Raw genomic sequence first — 18,142 nt, 5'->3', positions numbered from 1 at the left:
GATTAGTGACAGGCGACATGGCTTCACTAAGGACTAATTGTGCCTGACAAATCTGGTGGTCTTCTACAGTGCGGTTACAGCATTGGTAGTTAAGGGAAGAGCAACTGACATCATCTACCTGGACTTATGCAAAGCATTTGACACTGTCCTGCACAACATTCTTGTCTCTAAATTGGTGAGACATCGATTTGATGGATGGACCACTCAGTGGATAAGGAATTAGCTGGATGACTGCAACTCAAGAGTTGCGGTCAACAGCTCAATGTCAAAGTGGAGAGCAGGGCCAAGTGGTGTTCCCCAGGGGTCAATATCAGGACCGGTGCTGTTTAACATCTTTGTTGGGGACATGAACAGTGGGGTTGAGTGCACCCTCAGCACGTTTGCTGAGGACACCAAGCTGTGTGGTGCATCCACACATTGGAGGGAAGGGATGTGCTATCCAGAGGGACCTTGACAGGCTGGAGAGGTGGGCCTGTGCAAACATTGAAATTCAACAAGGCCAAGTGCAAGGTCCTGCACATGGGTCAGGGCAATCTCAAGCACAAATACAGGCTGCAAGTACAGTGATAGGACAAGGGGTAATGGTTTAAACTGAAAGAGGATAGATTTAAGATTAGATTTTAGGAAGAAATTCTTTACTGTGAGGGTGCTGAGACACTGGAACAGGTTGCCCAGAGAAGGTGTGGCTGCCCCCTCCCTGGAGGTGTTCAAGGCCAGGTTGGATGGGGCTTTGAGCTATGTGATATAGTGGAAGGTGTCCCTGCAGGGGGGTTGGAACTAGACAATCTTTAAGGTCCCTTCCAACCCAAACTATTCTATGATTCTAACTTATACCTATTGCCCCTTGTCTTTACCATGTGGCTCCGTGGGAAGAGAGAGCCTCTGCCCTCTTGCTGCTGAAGTACTGGAAAACTGATGAGGTCCGCCCTAAGCCTTATCTTCTCCAGGGAGAAGAGACCTGAATCCTTCACTCCTTCCTCACAGGGCATGTTCTCCAGTCCTATGGTCATCTTGCTTTGGATGTTCTCCAGTCTGTACTTGACTTTCTTGAATGGTAGGGACCAGAACTGGACACAATCCTCCCAGCGCAGTCTGACAAGTGCTGAGTAGACTGGGATGATCACATCTCTATCTCTGTTAGTAATGCCCCAAAATGTTCTAATTTTTAGCCTGCATCAAATATAAGTGGATTATACATTTCCAATACTACTTCAAGTTTTTTCTCTGACTCTAATACTGGTTTTTGCCAACACTGAATCCCCTGTTGGAAAACGCAGCTCAGTTGTCCACAGAGCATGTAAAGTCAGGTGGTAACACTTTTAATAGCAGGGGTAGAGAAATCCTATCCATATAAAATGATAGGCAAAATTGCAGTATTTTCTTCCATAAAGGTCTTTCAAAGCTGAGGCATATTTCAGCTGGACTCAAGCATTTGTTGATACAGAATTTCTAATACATCAAGTCACAGCAAAACCTGGCCTAGTGTCTAATTTCCAGCAGCAGTTTTCCACAAATATCTGCTACCTAAGTATTAGAAATTGGTCAGGTAATGAACTTCCAGCAATCTGCAGTTCAGCTGATTTATTAGATTATGTGAGTTGTATTATGCGTATTCTGCAATGACCTAGCACACACTGGACAGGAAACTAAAATCTGAAAAATCTATCAACAGCAAGACAGAGTAAGTCCATTACCTTATTAGCATGAAAACTGCCAAAAAACATAAAAAAACCAACAAGAAATGTTACCCAGACACTTCCTTTTATTAGGACACTGAAACAGTTTAATGTACAAATGCTTTTGTTAGTCGTAAATATTTCCTCTGTTTAAGCAGCATTTACAGCTCATGTACATTTCTCAAGTCATCTTAAGATGCAAGACACTTTTGCAGTAGCAACTTCATAGATCGGTGAACGCCAACACTCCACACCCCTGTTTAAAATAATGAAGTCCATATGGAGTGACAGAAAGGAGACAGTACAACATTTTGTGCAGTGACTGGGATCATATTTCAAAAGTGAGAAAAAAAAAAATCAAAGTTATTCAGCCATACCCCTCTTTCCTTCTTAATATTCTCCTTATGCATTCCAGCTCCTATCCAAAAATAATTACTATAATAAACAGAAAAGGTATCTGTAGGTTTTCCTATAAAAACAATGAACCTACACAAATAACAATTATTTATTTTTAAATATTCAAGGAAAACAGATCTCTATTTAAAAAAAGAATATATATATATATATATCATGTAGACATGTTTCTTCAAGCCAAAATATCTTCAAAGTATAAATTCTTTCCAGTCCTTCCCAGTCCCCACATATTGCAAAAAATTGCTTTCATCAGGACAATTTCCATGGCCACCTTATAAGTTAAAATGCATTCCTTCAACTACCAGATACTAATATTCAGTAAAAAAACACTGACATTTATTTTTGATCACTAGTTATTATCCTGATGCTTCCAATTAGTTGAAACTGTGTTCCAAATACTTGCCAGGGCAAAATACATAAATTAGTCGAATTAAAATTAAGAATCCAGGTATTTATTTTCAATAGAAACTTTGAAGTTTGGGATAAGACCCTTATGTGTTTGAGCCAACTCAACAGTACCCTGCTGAATAGCTTTCCACTTATTTGATAAGACCCCAGCATTACTCCCACATCTGAAGAAATGGATGACATAGTGCTGAGGGATATGGTGTAGTTGGGAACTGTCAGTGTTAGGTTAATGGTTGGACTAGGTGACCTTCAAGGTCTTTTCCAACTTAGATGATTCTGTGATTCCGTGATGAAAAAGTCCTGCTTCAACCAAATATAACCACAAATCAACTAAAACAGGCTTATTTGTGTATTCATCAGCCTAGAGCGCTGAGAATTTAAGCACGTTAATGGGCTTCTGATTTTTTAATATCAAAAGTTTAATCAGAATTGCTTGCTGTCTCCCTAACCCCAAGCAATGTTTTTTTTTCCCAGAGCCACTCTTCCCTTCATGTGCTTGTCATGTCAGAGACATTTATCAAAAAAGTCCAAATTAAGAGGGCCCGACATACTTGAACTGAGTGGGGATATCTCTCTCCATCAGTTACATCTCATAAACGTCTTAATTTCTCACAGAGACCATGTATATAACTTGTCAGTAAAACACATAACAGTATTTCAACTGCTACCAACCATAAGATGTTCACTTTACAAGTGTACAGAAAAGAAGCATTTAGATCACACTAAACAACAAAAATGGACAAAGGCAGTTTTACCAATATTTTAATGCTGGCTACGTGTTTGCCAAATGAATCAGCTTACTACCTCTTAGCAACATACCAGAACTTTTGTTTCATCAGAACCACTTAGTCACAGCTTTGAAATTGCCAGAAATTCCATCCTGTTTCCTGATGATTTAGGTGTTATCACTTCATTTTAAAGCAAAAAACAAAACCAACAAAACAAACCCATGTATCTGAATACTGTTGCTAGTTCTCAAAACTGCAACAAAAAAATTCCCCCCATTTGGAGACAACCTAAAACAAAATGCAAGAAGTGAATATAGATTCTGCAACCGAGTATTTCAGTATTAATTGGTGATTTCCTTACCTTCACAGGATTACCTTGAACTCCAAAACCATTTATTATGCTGCAACGGAATTCAAGTACCTCATTTGTTCCCAGTTTATATATCATAGGCTTGAGTTAACTTGAATATTCAAGTTTCAATTATCAGACCAAAAGCTCAAAGTATAGTGGTAAGTTTTAATTTCCATTTCTTGCAATCTCTGAGGGTCTTGAGAAGGTTGATTGTTCTGCACTTTGATTCCAGTCTGTAAAAAGGAAATCAGCTTCCTTCCCCACACTTTTTCTCTTTCAAATTGTTAGCTTTTCACAGGCTTTTACTCACAGTTAATAGAGAAAAATGTGAATGTCAGTGAAATAGTAATACTCTTGCACATTGGGATCTACGTTGCACAGGTAATGATTTTACTATTTCAAACAGTCAAGCAACAATCACAAAAGTGCCCCAACACAACTATAGGTGGTTTATTTGAATGTATGCAGGTGTGAAGTTTTCAAAGTGAGCACAGGCAGTCATTATGAACTGAAGGAGGCAACATAGACTATGCTCATCTGACGCAGAATATTCAACAAAATATAGCTGAGCATGCTACAAAACCTAATTATAAGTAAAAAACTGAATCAAACATGAATAACCTTTTATTTAAACAATGATATTTCTCAAAAATAGTCCTGTAGTCCTTGTAGCAACAACCAAAAAGGCACATAAGTACAAAAGAACGCAGAATACAGATCAGGTAGAATATCAAATTTTAAAACGGGCTTTCTTAAATCAAAATCCTGAAATACATAGCTATAGGTTTTATTTTATAAAAAGGTACAGCTTACTGTAATTTTTCCTTACCAGTTTCCTCTGACTGGTGCAATGTGTAACGTCCATCTGTGCTTATTGAAAATCCCGACAGCATAACCTCCAAATATTACCATCCAATTAACATGGGGATTTTGTGTGCACATATTGAGTTGTGTTTCAGCAGTATTTGTACCACCTAAACTGTTATTAGATACTGTGAGCCTTCCCCTCTACGACATAGCTGTTTAGAGATAAAACTTAGCACACACCGTTTTAGTGCTTCAAAGTAGTTTGACTAAGCTATTATTTGGCTGCTATTTCAAAATCCTGGTTCATTCCTCATGTTGCTTATGAATCCTCTTTCAGACTGGTGCAAAGCCCCCCTGGATGAACATACTATTAATGGAATGACAGCAGTTTCACAGTTCAGAGGTTTCAATTTAGAAGTTTTAAAGTTAATAATGTGAAAAACTTCACCCATAATATCAATCATGCATATAATTACATATGAAATGCAGGAAGCAAATAGTATTTAATATTAATGGAATTCTCTGGCCAGGCATTCTTAAAAAACTATCTTCCAAAAATGGTTAGAGAAAGATATAAACTGAAAAAAAAAAAATTGAAGTTCCTCCTATAGGTCAATAATAAATAACGTAATACAGCACTGAATTATCTCATAATGTGTTATTTTGTCCCTTATTGCAGTGTTATGAACAGCCTGTCTTCATTTGAGGTTGGGGGGGAAATAATTTCGTGAAATTTATTTCAAGTTCCTACATTCTGAGAATATGCAGAGAAAACAATACATTTCAGATGTTTTTTGGGGAAGAATGAATGTTCATATACATTTTGAAAAATGTTTAATGGTCTGAAGAAATAAATTTAAAACTTTTAAAGATGCAGCTTATGAAAGAGTCCTGTATGCAACAGTGATATCCCATTTTAATGAATGCTAGTAAATGGTAGAGTTTGAATTGCAAGTACAATGGATTATTTATTCACCAGTCCCAAAATTCAGCATTCTTCCCCTCACTGCATTTGTACCATTCTGGAACAATCCTATTACTCAGTCAGGTTTCAGTGCCATTTGTGGAAGAACTTGAATATCTAAAGTGAAGTCACTATAGTGTAAAACACTCATCCTGATAATTTGGGGAAAGAGGAATCCCAAACAACAGTCTAATTCAATACAGACTGTGCAGCTTCCTTAAGAAGTGATGCAGCTTTGTCCAGTTCTTGTTCTGTTTGTTCCACTGTTACCACTACTCGAATACTAGAAAAAGAAAACCAGAACATACATAGTAAACTTTACTCCTTGCCTGCAGCTTTAGACTTTTCTTGTAATTTTAACACATTAAGATCACTATCTCTAGGGAAATTATTATAAACTCAAATTCAACCAGAAACAAGACATATGACTAAACAGAAATAGTCAGACTACTCTTTTTCCCCCCCATACACACACCACAGAAATTTGATTGTTATCTTTTTCACCTGCAGATGTGCAGGTCATGGAAATATGCCTGGTAACAGGCAACATTCCAGTCACTGAGGCTCAGGGAATTTAGACACAGTTACTTCAGGGTATCAGCACTGTGTAACAGTCACTGAAAATGTACCCTAAAATGGAGCCTTTCCCATTTTTTACAGGACCAACTATTCAATCCAGTCTACTGAACAAAACCCCATCATTGTATGAAAAGAGACAGAGAGTCATATCCAATCAAATGAAATAATGTATTGACTTTCTACTAACCTAGGTGGAGGAAGACATTTTTCTTCTTTCTCCAGATAGCGGGCCTGAGTTAACGCAATACCACTATTCATGCACTATAAATAAAGAAAATACAGCAGTCATCAGTCTGTGAACTTCTGATCCTTTTGATCACCAAATACATATAACTAACTTTATGAGCCTGGTGTCAGGATACCTGCAAGTTCTTTCCCAAAGGGAGATTTTGAAGGCTGTGCAAAATCATTTCTAATTTTAATACAGCATAAACACATAAAACAGGTTAGGGTGTAGCATCCTTAGCTTTCACCTCCAAGTAATCAGACAAAAATGCTGTATTAAGAAGGCTATTATATCATATTTACGCATATTTCCGAGGAAATCAACTTCCCAGTTACTTTTTGTTGTGTAGTCTTGTTTACCTGCCACCTGAAATATAAAACTTTCTCATAAACCTTTATCTCGTTCATATGTGAGAAAGAGAACCAATGTGTACTGAAGACAGAAAAAATACTACATATAAAACATGAAATTCTTCACACAAAAAAACCAAGTTCGCAGATTCAAAACAAGCAAAATTACAGAAAGCTGGACCTTAAATGGTCAAAATACACCACCAGAACTCTGTTCAAATGATAGCCTTTATTCTTATGAACTTCATAAAAGTTTTCTAAGCAACCGTTCTATATGCAAATTTAACTTTGAAGTACATAACAGGAAATAATTATTTTCTGAAGTAAAAGGTCTAACAATATATTTTTTTCCACTGCTACTGACCTAAACATCTGCAGCAAGAAATGGTTAAAAGATGGTCTTTAATATAGCCCTATAGTCAGCAAAGAAACTGAGTTTCTTACAGCATTCCTGCAAGACATTCCAACAAGTTACCCAACAAGTCTCCCTACCCATATGCACTTAATTCGTTATTCACATTCAAAGGCAATGATATATTTTAGTTGTTATGGGGACACTTACGTAATCCACAACTCTTTTAAGTAACTTCACATCATTTTCTCGAGATCCACAGCTCTCTTCCAACTGTAGGTGCAATGCTGGGGAAAATGATTCTCCCACTACTTTTAAGCCAGAAATCCTAAAACACATAAAATGCCTTTAATGCACATCCTACTTGAACACATGTGTTAAACTTCTAGATAGTGTTCCCCTTTTCTGGGTGGTGAATGAGAAGAGTATTTCACTTTACTAATACTAATGCAGACAAAACATATGTGCATTTCAGTTTGCAATAGGTAAAGATAACAAAATTTATCAAGTGAATGTCTTTCCTAAGGAGTTTACTCAATGTATTTTCAGCAAGTTTGTGTAACAATAGTGACTACTCACTCCTTCTGCAAAAAGATTAACGATTCAGAAATTTTGACAGGATCCTTATGAAGATGTAGGAGAAATGTTAGTGTTAGGCTTGCATATTGCTGATAAAAGCACAGCTAGCTAAGTCAAGTCTTTGGAGTCTATATTAAGAAAACATATAAATCTTTTTACCCACTTATGTGATAAGAAGAAACAAGGTTTATTTTTTGGCAAGACTTCTGATTTTAAACTATTTCTTGTAGAAAATCTTTACAACATCATCTCTCACTTAGAAGCTTCTCTAAAACTAGTTATATTACTAGAATTGCTCCCACATCTGTACATAAGGACAGTTGTTAATCGGGTTCTTAAAATTTGATTGAATGATTGCCATTTGATTGTCATTGTCCTGACACATCATATCATCATAGTAAGGACTGAGTTATTGCCCTCTAAAAAACTGTATCTAATATCCAAGCAAGATCTCTGATCTCCAAAATTAACAGGTCCTCTAAACACATGTGTACCATCAGCTGTAATTTTGATTTCCTGACTTTGATGAGCCTGCCACACACACACACTGTAAGTTTATGTGCTCATTTTCAAATAAGTTTTCTATTTTTACAATGTTCAAGACCCAGTCAGAGCAGAAAAGATGTTAAATCCATAAACACCAGAACTAGAGCCTACAGAAGGAATTTGCACTACAAGCACACTGAATCAATTATAACCTTGGGAAAAAAAAATATACTCTAGCATCAAAAGCATCTTGCATTATTTCTGCAATGCTATTTCAATTCACAGTCCATTCGAGAAAGACAAATCAAACTGATAATCTTCTTCAGCCACAAAACTGCAAACATTCTGGTGTCATTCACCTACTAACCAAACACAAGGCAATTTCTTTAATACATGAGCACACACACTGCATTTGTCTCCCTACTGCACACATATCTAGGGATCAGGGATACAACATCTGATAGAAAGACAATACACAGTATAGCCGTATAACATATCTGTTCTTAGTTATGCTCCCTAGGAGTGGCTTTTTAGTAGTAGTGTTCTACAAGTAGGGAGATAAGAGTAGAAGTCAGATGAAGTTTCACTGTAATTTAAATCTGCTTGCTGGAGAACAGAGTTTAAGATAAGCTACTAAAACAAACAATTGGGTTCTGTTTACAGAGACACAGTATTAGCTTCTAGTTATAAAATAGACATAATCCTTTAATTAACATAGAAAATCATAAACTGCCCCCCTCCAAAGATTAAACAAGGAAAGACAGGTAGGAAGCAACCTTTGTATCACTTCCATTCAAACTGAGTCTTTGCATGAACAACATGCTTTGTATTTGATATACACTTACTCATAGAGGCTGCTTTCAAGTTTCAAGCTTAATTTTAATCTTAAAACTTTTTCTGTCACTCACAGCTGTAGTAAACTGAACTACATAATTCATCTTACCCAACTATCTGAAGAAACCCAGGAGTTTAACATGAGATCTTCCAATGGCAATATATTAACTTCCATGTAAAGTATTAAGTAGGTTTTTCTGAGCCTCTGACAGATTAAGATTCAAGTATTTAAGAATCCAATGCATGCACACTGTAACCTTCCTGCAATAACAACTCACTTTCCTAAGAAATGCTGGGAAAGTTTCATTTTCTACCAGAAATGTACAACTTACAGAGAAAAAAGAAGTCTGAAAGATCTGATTTTGAAGTAACAAAGAAACAAAAGTAGCCTCCTGAATGCCAACACTCCTTTTAAGGTTAGTTCTATATTAATAAATTAAATGTGCCTTGGAATGTTTCCTGGCCCTGTGGTGAATGGGTATGGAAGGACTCACATCTATACTTTTAAAATCTAAGTCTCCACGTCAGGGTGGCCACATCCAAACTAACTACGGGGAGCAGCTCCTGGCTCATGCCAACTCTTGAACTATATCCAGGAGTCCTTTCAAACAGCGCTGCTTGGCCTGGGCCAAACCCATTCGACAGATCACTCCAACAATTTGACAGAGTAGACAATCAAGATCTAGTACCCAGGAATGCTTCCTGACATTAACGTACCAGTATGGATGTAGCCTCAGGGAGCTCCCTTCTCACAGCTCTCCATACCCCAGCTACAAGGCTGGGCTGCAGAACTAAGTGGCATGACCAGGCTCTTAACAGTAGGGAACCCTGTGTAGTCCGTTGCTCTGAACACCATAAACATTTCCATCAGTTTTGCTAACAGAAAACTAGAATGAGGTCTCATTGAAAAAAATCAAGTTTCTCTGGAAGGCAAAACCTTTAAAAATAAATCTGCTTTTCCCCAATGAAAACTTGTTTTATTGGAAAATTCTCAGCCAGGTGTAGGATATGCAATAAATAATGAACTATTTAAGGGATATTACCTACTACTGTCATGCTTTTTAAAAAACCCACAAAATTCCATCCCATCTATCCTGTCTCCCTGCAACAGAGCTTCTTTGTTTCTATTTACTAAGACACTAGGTATTTTTAAATACAAGAAAGAAACCTAATTTAGATAAGATTGTTAAGAAATTTAAGAATATTCCTGATTTGTGTTAATCATCCTACTTGGTGGATAATTAATTGGCTGGATGGTTACACTCGAAAGAGTTGCAGTCAATGGCTTGATATCCAAGTGGAGAGCAGTAACAACTGGTGTCCCTCAGGGGTTGGTGTTGGGACTGGTGCTGTTTAACACATTTGTTGGCGACATGGACAGTGGGGTTGAGTGCACCCTCAGCATGTTTGCTGATGACACCAAGCTGTGTGGTGCGGTTGACACACTGGAGGGAAGGGATGTGCCATCCAGAGGGACCTTGAAAGGCTGGAGAGGTGGGCCTGTGCAAACCTCATGAAGTTCAACAAGGCCAAGTGCAAGGTCCTGCACATGGGTCGGGGCAGTCCCAAGCACAAATACAGGCTGGGCGACGAGTGGTTTGAGAGCAGCCCTGTGGAGAAGGACTTGGGGCTGTTAGTGGATGGAAATCTGAACATGAGCCAACAACATGCACTCACAGCCCAGAAAGCCAACTGTATCCTGGGCTGCATCCAGAGAAGTGTGGCCAGCAGGTCGAGGGAGGTGATTCTCCCCCTCTACTCCATTCTCGTGAGACCCCACCTGGAGTACTGTGTCCAGCTCTGGGGCACACAGTATGAGAGGGACCTGCTGGAGCTAGTTCAGTGTCAGTGGAGTGCCATGAAGACCATCAGGGGGCTGGAGCATCTCCCTTACAAGGACAGGCTGAGAGAATTGGGGTGGTTCAGCCTGGAGAAGAGAAGGCTCTGGGAAGACTTTACTGTGGCCTTTCAGTACTTAAAGGGAGCCTACAGAAAAGATGGGGTGGGACTCTTATCAGGGAATGTAGTGATAGGACAAGGGGTAGTGGTTTTAAATTGAGGGAGGTTAGATTTAGATTAGATATAAGGAAGAAATTCTTTAGCGTGAGGGTGGTAAGACACTGGAACAGGTTGCCCAGAGAAGCTGTGGCTGCCTCCTCCATGTAAGTGTTCAAGGCCAAGTTGGACAGGGCTTTGAGCAACCTGATCTAGTGGAAGGTGTCACTGCCTGTGGCAGGGGGATTGGAACGAGATGATCTTTAAAGTCCCTTCTAACATAAACCATTCTATGATTCTATGATCCCACCTCTTACTGCATTTTCTTATGCTTTATAACCTGCTGTAGACAGTCAGAAATTAGTTCTATGCATGATTCAGAAGAATTCTTCCACTTCTTCCACAAACTGGCACTTGGCTTGTACCCAGAACAGGAATAAACCCCAGTCATTCCTCTAGCTTACAATACTACAGTTTCTTCCCCCACCATAGTCCATATAAGACCAACATTTTTTTGGAATGCTAATCATGCACTGGTGCTTATGTATCAAGTCCTAAATTTCATGGATTAGTTACACTTTGTCTACAAGAAAGACTTCCTTTACTTTTAATTTGTTCCCCTCACTGTATTTGTTCCATTATGAGAAAGGAGAAAAGCTGTGTATTCTTTCCCACTTCCTTTGTGTACAGTTCTACCATTTTACACTCTCTTTTAAACCAACAGTTAGTTTCACTCTGTCATAGTGAGAGCACTATAAAGAATTGAGTCAAGCAGCAGCCATGGTTAGGCAGGGAAGATGAGTGCATTTAACATTACAGGATTAAGAAAAGCTTCTTCTGAAAGCTGCCTCCTCTTCAAACCATCACACACTTTTTCTAGTGTGGTAATTAATTAGAACAAAGAAAAACACACTGCGCCCTGCAAATATTGGTTCAAATCTTCTCTCTGATACTGCTTTATGCAATTTTTAGGATAGTTTTCCTGCTACAGTGCTGCCCAGTTCCCTGGTGTTGTTAAATTGTTCAAGTTCTTTCCCAGTATGACCTAGAAGAATTATTTCCTTTGCGATTTTTTTGGACCTCTGTATTACCACACCTATTTTCCACAGGGCAAAAATACAGAAGTCCTATTACATACATTCAGGCATTTTGACTACTTGTTGATTTGTGACTATACTAATCGCTGAATTTAACTGGAAAAGTAGAATGCGTCACAGGATAGAAAAGTACCAGCCATGGCTTATTTGCTTCTGTTTTGCAGTGAATATTAACAAGTAATGTTAAAGTTGATAATTTTTCCTTATATATTTCTCCTGTATTTTAAACATATTTATAATTATCTCCTACAAAATAACAGGTAGAGAAGAACATTACATTTATTCTCCTTTTAGCTCAATCATAACATTCTATTACTAGCAAAGAAGAGATGCTAACAGTTTTCAAGTTACTCTGAAATTTTAATTTCAAGAGTAGAAGCTTGTGTGTATCTTTGACCTGAAAGCATATGCATTTTAAACCTGTGTTGAAACAGAACACATCAAAGGAGACAAGGATTATTTGATGGTAGGATTATTCTAAAGAAGTTGAACATAGCTAAAGTTCTAACATAAAACATCAGCTAAGCTGGAAACTGTTTATTTGAAATAACAAGCAACTCACACTGAATAACTAAGTGACTATACTACAAAAAAAACAGCCAGTATAATACACTATAATGTAATCATGCATTATAGAGTTGGTGTGTTCTTAAATGTTATTCATTTCTGTAATATGTAACAGAAAACTGTTGAAGAAAATTAATTGTAAAATGTCAGCTAACATATCTATTCTGCACATTAAACAGTCATTGAACAGTGACGGTAATTTCTATATTTTTTAGTATCAAAACCCGTCAGCAAAAAAAGCAATTACTCAGTACAGCCATCTTTTAAAACAGGATAGTGTTAGGAAATTTTAAAAAGAATCCTTATTTTTCAGATAAATTCTAGCAATTTTCTGTGTGCCCCCAGAAAAATGAATACTTTATTACTCTTTAACACTTAAGTCTCATATGTAAGAACAATATTGTATTAAAGGTGACTGCAAGGTGTATTGAGCTGTCTGAAATTCAGAGTATTTTCTAAGCTACACTCCAAACACTTTTACTTAGCCATCTTTTCAAAACGCTTATCAACACTTCATACCATTGAAAGCTGTGACACTCTCCTAAAGACTTATATGTGTAACAGCTTGTGAACATCCTCACTAGCATTAAGGTATAATCTCATTTCAATACCTGTAAAGGTATTTTAAAAACCTGGACTCTTTTTAGTAGCATAACAGAGACAATGGGAAAAGGATGACTTCATTACTTTATTACATACATAATTTAGTGTATATACCCCAGTCTAAGCATCTGTAAAACCAGAAATAGATTTGAGCAAGGAGAGTTCTTTAAAGTTAGCATTATAAAGACATGGTCAAAGCAAAAACAGGCAAAAAAGCCCCAAAAAACACACTTACCCCTGTAAAAGTTCGTGAATTCGCTCGCATTTAGCCCGGAGAGTCTGAAAAATGTCTATGCACAAACAAACAAACAAACAAAAAAAAAGGAAGCTGTTTAGATATCCTGTTTCTGCTTCACATTTCTGTAAGTCTAAGATTTCAAAAAAGCATTTGGAAGGAAAACTAAAATATACATATCTACTGAAGTACTAAGTCTCTTCACTACTTTTCATAATGTTCCCAACTCCCATTTCTGCCAGGAAATCACAGGCTTTTAAGATTTGACAAATGCATTACTTTCCTTTATCTCATTACTCCTGCACTGGTTCATGAACATATGGAAAACTCCCACCTGGAGTACTGTGTTCAACTCTGGGGCCCACAGTATAAGAAGGACATAGATCTGTTGGAGGTAGTCTGGAGGAGGGCCACGAAGGTGATCAAGGGCCTGAAGCACCTCCCTTATGAGGACAGGCTGACAGAGTTGAGGTTGTTCAGCTCTGGGGAGACCTTACAGCGGCCTTCCAGAACTTAAAGGGGACCTACAGGAAAGATGTGGAGGGACTCTTTATCAGGGGGTGTAGGGATAGGATGAGGGGTAACTTTTAAACTGAAAGAGGTTAGATTTACATTAGATATAAGGAAGAAATTCTTTAGCATGAGGCTGGTGAGACACTGGAACAGGTTGCCCAGAGAAGTTGTGGATGCCCCCTCCCTGGAAGTGTTCAAGGCCAGGTTGGATGGGGCTTTGAGCAACCTGATGTAGTAGAAGGTGTCCCTGCCCATGGCAGGGGGCTTGGAACTAGATGATCTTTAAGGTCCCTTCCAAACCAAACCATCCTATGATTCTATGAAAGGATGACACAAACACTTGGTAATGGGATTGAAATGGCAACTTACTTGTATCTATAAAATATCTACAGCCAGGCAGACACTGATCCTTGATCCTTTCACCAACTCACTGCAGATTCTTAAACAGGAAACTGACTCCTGGATCTGCAAACCTTGGTTCTTTTCCTTGGTAAATGTTGACCCTCAACTACAGCTAACAGTCCCATAAGTTACTCTTTTTTGTTTTTGTTTTTTTTTTTTTCTTTTGTTTAAGTTCTGAGGACATGGACTACCCAGTAGTTTTTATTTATTTGTGACAAACTAAATACTGCATCTATCTGCAGATTTCCTCCAATCTGCTGATGTTAATGAAGGTCAAAAACAAATACACACAGATTTGGCCAATGTTGTCTCTCTGATATGCCTCCCACTCCCACCACCCCCCGCAAAAGAAATCTCTCTTAGGTTCTAGCAACTAGGGCAATTCTCCGACTCCTAGAGAAGAAACTCCTGCCTGCCAACTTTATCCAAATGTCCTGTACATGGCCCTGCCAAAATTGCACGTGTTTGCACCATGATAATTCCTGAGATTCTTGCCTGGATGCTTACTTGGAGAAGAAAAAAAATTATGTAGTGCAACTGGAAAGGAAAGGGTTGTTCAGGCCTGCAAAAATTTCCATTCATTTTTCTTTAACCTTGCCTTCCCCCTTTTTTCTTGAAGGAATTTGTTTTCAAGGGAGAAGCATACCACTGGTCCGTAAAGCAAAACAGTAATTTCTTATTTGCTTAGTGAAAACCATCTCTGTCCCTCCTAGTCTGAACCAACTTGCTCATTTTCAGCTGGAAGAAGGAAAAGGGAGGAAACACTGAAGAAAAGCAGGATGGGAAAGTATATGAAGAAAAAATCATGCATGTAAAATTAATTAGCAGAAAAAGAGAAAGGACTTAAGAGAGTAAAAAGTGAGGAATCAAAGTAGGGAAAAGTAGGAGTTATTAGTTTTGTTTGAAGAAAGAATGAAGAATAAGACTTTCCTGAATTAAGTACCTGGATTATCTTCCATAATATTCAGAGCCTCAATAGCAGCAGCAGCTAACAAAGGAGGTAGGGATGCAGAGAAGCAGTAGCCTTGACCAGACAATCGCTGTGAGGGAAAAAGAAAAAAAGAAAAAAAAAGGCACTTTTTTGTTTATAGCAGTATAGGCAATGTTTCAAAAGTTAATTCACACATATTTAAACTACCTCTCCTCTACACTTACAGATTCATGGAAGGATTTAAAAGTAGGTATCTAATTCATCTACATTATTTCATAGAGCCAGATAGTTTCTGTATGGAATCAAATGTTGCGTACTGATTTATATAATAACACTCCTTGCAAATTGAGTAACTCTCATTTCTAACTAATTCTGCAACACCATATAAAAATGAGACCTGGCTTACCTGATGGTCAATAATAAAAGATCTTCCACAACAAAATCCTCCAATAGAAGCCAGTGAATTTTCCATGTTTGCACTGATAAGATCTATATCATCAATCTGCCAGTTAATAAGTTAAGAGATATTTTTGATTACATCAAAATCATTTATAAGACAAATCTATTAAAGATGTATCGCTTCATATTATCATGAATACTAGAGAAGATACACCAAACTATCACATATTAAAATGAAGCTACAACTGAAAGTTTTAAGCAATACAAAAGGACTTTAAAAATTGAGATGTATGGATCTGTAGATAATTTACATAGGATCACTGTTTCAGGCCTTGCAGTTTGAAAACCACAAACAGAAAACACAAAGTATATAGATACTGGTGACAATTCCTCAGAGCAGTCAGTGTCCCAGTATCCTTTAAGAATATAAGTAGTCCCACTGCACTCAGTAGGAGTCAGAATCTGATTAAAATTGAGCATAAGCCTTGTTAAATCAGACTTTGAACCTCAGAGTCACAACTATCCTATTTCATGTTAGTTGCAAATGTATTTTTTGCCAGGCTCTGTAATGCACGCTGATGATCACTGCTACAAATTCCCATTCTTAACAGACAAAACTGAAGGATTATGTTTGTAAATGAATTTAACATAGAAGCCAATTAATCAGATGGTACTTGGCAAGCATCACAGTAGCACTGTTTGTTTGCTTTTCTAAAGCTGTTGAACATTCATTTTCTCTTTTCCACATTTCGTATTAAGACACTTAAAGTGGAAACAACAGGAGATAGGGGAAGACAGAATGAATTCTCAGAATTTGGTATTTCACTTCCAAGCTGAACTCCAACACTATCAGAATGTAGTGGGAGATGGTCCACACTAAGACACTGGCAACCAAAGGAGTACTTCTTCCTTCCTTCCCTAGCTCAGGTGGCTGTGGTATTAAACAACTGTAGGATACCCTTTTGGATTCCCAAAGTACTCCTTAGCTGAATGAACACCACAAACAGTAGACTTGGAAAAACAGTTTGGCTTAATCTGCCCGTGAAGTAGTAAGACAACATCTTTGAAAGGACCATCAAAAACTTTATCCTATTTTTCCCCACTGGAGTAAAAGGCAATAGAGAAAAGTAAGTTGGCTATACGCTGAGCGGATTTTTTTGACTTACCCCTAGCCCCCACATATTTCTGTGTAAGCATGACACTTTTAAGTGTATGTGGCTGTACATATGACAATCATCATCTCACTGAATGTCCAAAAAAAGGATCAAATTATGCAGTGTAAAAATTCTTTTGTTATCTTCCTCAATAAAGATAAGTAAAATTATTTCAGGTAAGCATGTGAAAGAAAAGTGCCAAGACCTGAACGCTTTAAGACTGATAATGGAAAGCATGTTTAAGTTTCTGTCATACACTATTAAACATTGTTAATGCCACAGGTATAAGAAATCAATTGTGCAATTTATTTCTGTACAAGTCTCTTGTTCACACCAAAACTCACAAAAAAGGCACTTACATTTATTCCAAAGTGTTCAGTAATTCCTCTTCCATGTTCTCCAAGGACTCCAAAGGAAAGGCTCTCCTCCAAAAATATTCTAACTTTGTATTTATACTTCAATTTTATCTAAAACAGAGCAAATGATATAAAATACAAGTCAAGCCCATTAGAATTTGTAACAAAATGGGTGGGGGAGATAAGGTAAAGACAGACAAGTACAGTATGCTGAATACTGCAAAAATGTCAGCTCTAGGCTTGTGTTCTGTCATTAAGACATTTTAAAAACCATGCAAGACTAGAGTAAATGTCATAAATGTTCATGTACCCCCAAAAAATTTTAATTTTTTTAAATAGGCTATCAAGTACTTTCAAGTTGATGCATCTTCACAGCACTTCTTCCACTACTAGAATACAGCCTGCACAAAAAGCCAATTTATGCTGAATAGCAAATGGTTTCCTTGGAGTCACTGTTTATGACAGCTGTGTGAGGGTTTCTTTGAAGCTTCCTTTTTTTTTTTTTAGATATAACTTAGTTTAACGATTTAGTATGACACAGCATAGCTGAAAATACAGTATATTTACAAGTTAAAAACTAAGACCATAACCAGATATTCATTTGCAAGTCTTGTTGCATATAGCTTCAGAATCCTAATCCTGATCAGAAGTTTCAAGACAGTATAAGATTTGGGATTGCCATTTCATGAACATTTGAGAAAGCAAGAAGGTAAACAAAAAAAAACCACATGCAGAGCTTTTCTACACAGGCTTAACTATATGATACTACTATTTAATTAGTCACAAGTTTTCATATGCAGAGTTTAAAAGTTAAACTGAAATCACTTACCAATTCTGGAAGAGGGCAAACATCTCCTGTGTTCATATACAATCCTTCCACTACAATAAACCTTCGAGTTACACGGGCCTTGCGAGGATTCTTCAGAAAAAGATATGATGATTTCAGTTCATATCAATTGTTACCAACAAGTAAAGCTCTGAAAATTATTTTATGAGGAAGGGCAGTAATGCGAAGGAAAGGCAGATAATGTCTCTTTTTCAAGTAAGCTTTTACTTTAGTTTAAACTTAGTATTTATCATTTGTAACAAAAGTTGAAATGCCTCACTGGAATAGTTCTTTATTTTGTAATAATTT

At 37.4% G+C, this 18,142-nt stretch overlaps 1 protein-coding gene across 1 annotated transcript in view; it reads right to left on the bottom strand.

Annotated features, from left to right (window-relative positions):
• Positions 1-4,004: 4,004 nt before the first annotated feature.
• SPTLC1 (serine palmitoyltransferase long chain base subunit 1) overlaps positions 4,005-18,142 on the bottom strand; it is a 37,923-nt gene continuing 23,785 nt past the window's right edge. Inside the window, exons 8-15 of the mRNA XM_074812248.1 lie at positions 17,837-17,926; positions 17,011-17,118; positions 15,505-15,600; positions 15,111-15,207; positions 13,253-13,307; positions 7,067-7,184; positions 6,116-6,189; positions 4,005-5,632 (exon numbers count right to left, since the gene is read on the bottom strand). Coding sequence (XP_074668349.1) covers positions 5,539-5,632; positions 6,116-6,189; positions 7,067-7,184; positions 13,253-13,307; positions 15,111-15,207; positions 15,505-15,600; positions 17,011-17,118; positions 17,837-17,926 — 732 coding nt within the window. The 3' untranslated portion in view covers positions 4,005-5,538. The remainder of the gene's footprint in view (positions 5,633-6,115; positions 6,190-7,066; positions 7,185-13,252; positions 13,308-15,110; positions 15,208-15,504; positions 15,601-17,010; positions 17,119-17,836; positions 17,927-18,142) is intronic.

The sequence above is a fragment of the Strix aluco genome, chromosome Z, assembly GCF_031877795.1.
Source record: "Strix aluco isolate bStrAlu1 chromosome Z, bStrAlu1.hap1, whole genome shotgun sequence".
Taxonomy (NCBI): domain Eukaryota; kingdom Metazoa; phylum Chordata; class Aves; order Strigiformes; family Strigidae; genus Strix; species Strix aluco.
Note: the sequence above shows the minus strand (reverse complement) of the source record. Positions and strands in the feature narration are given on the sequence as shown.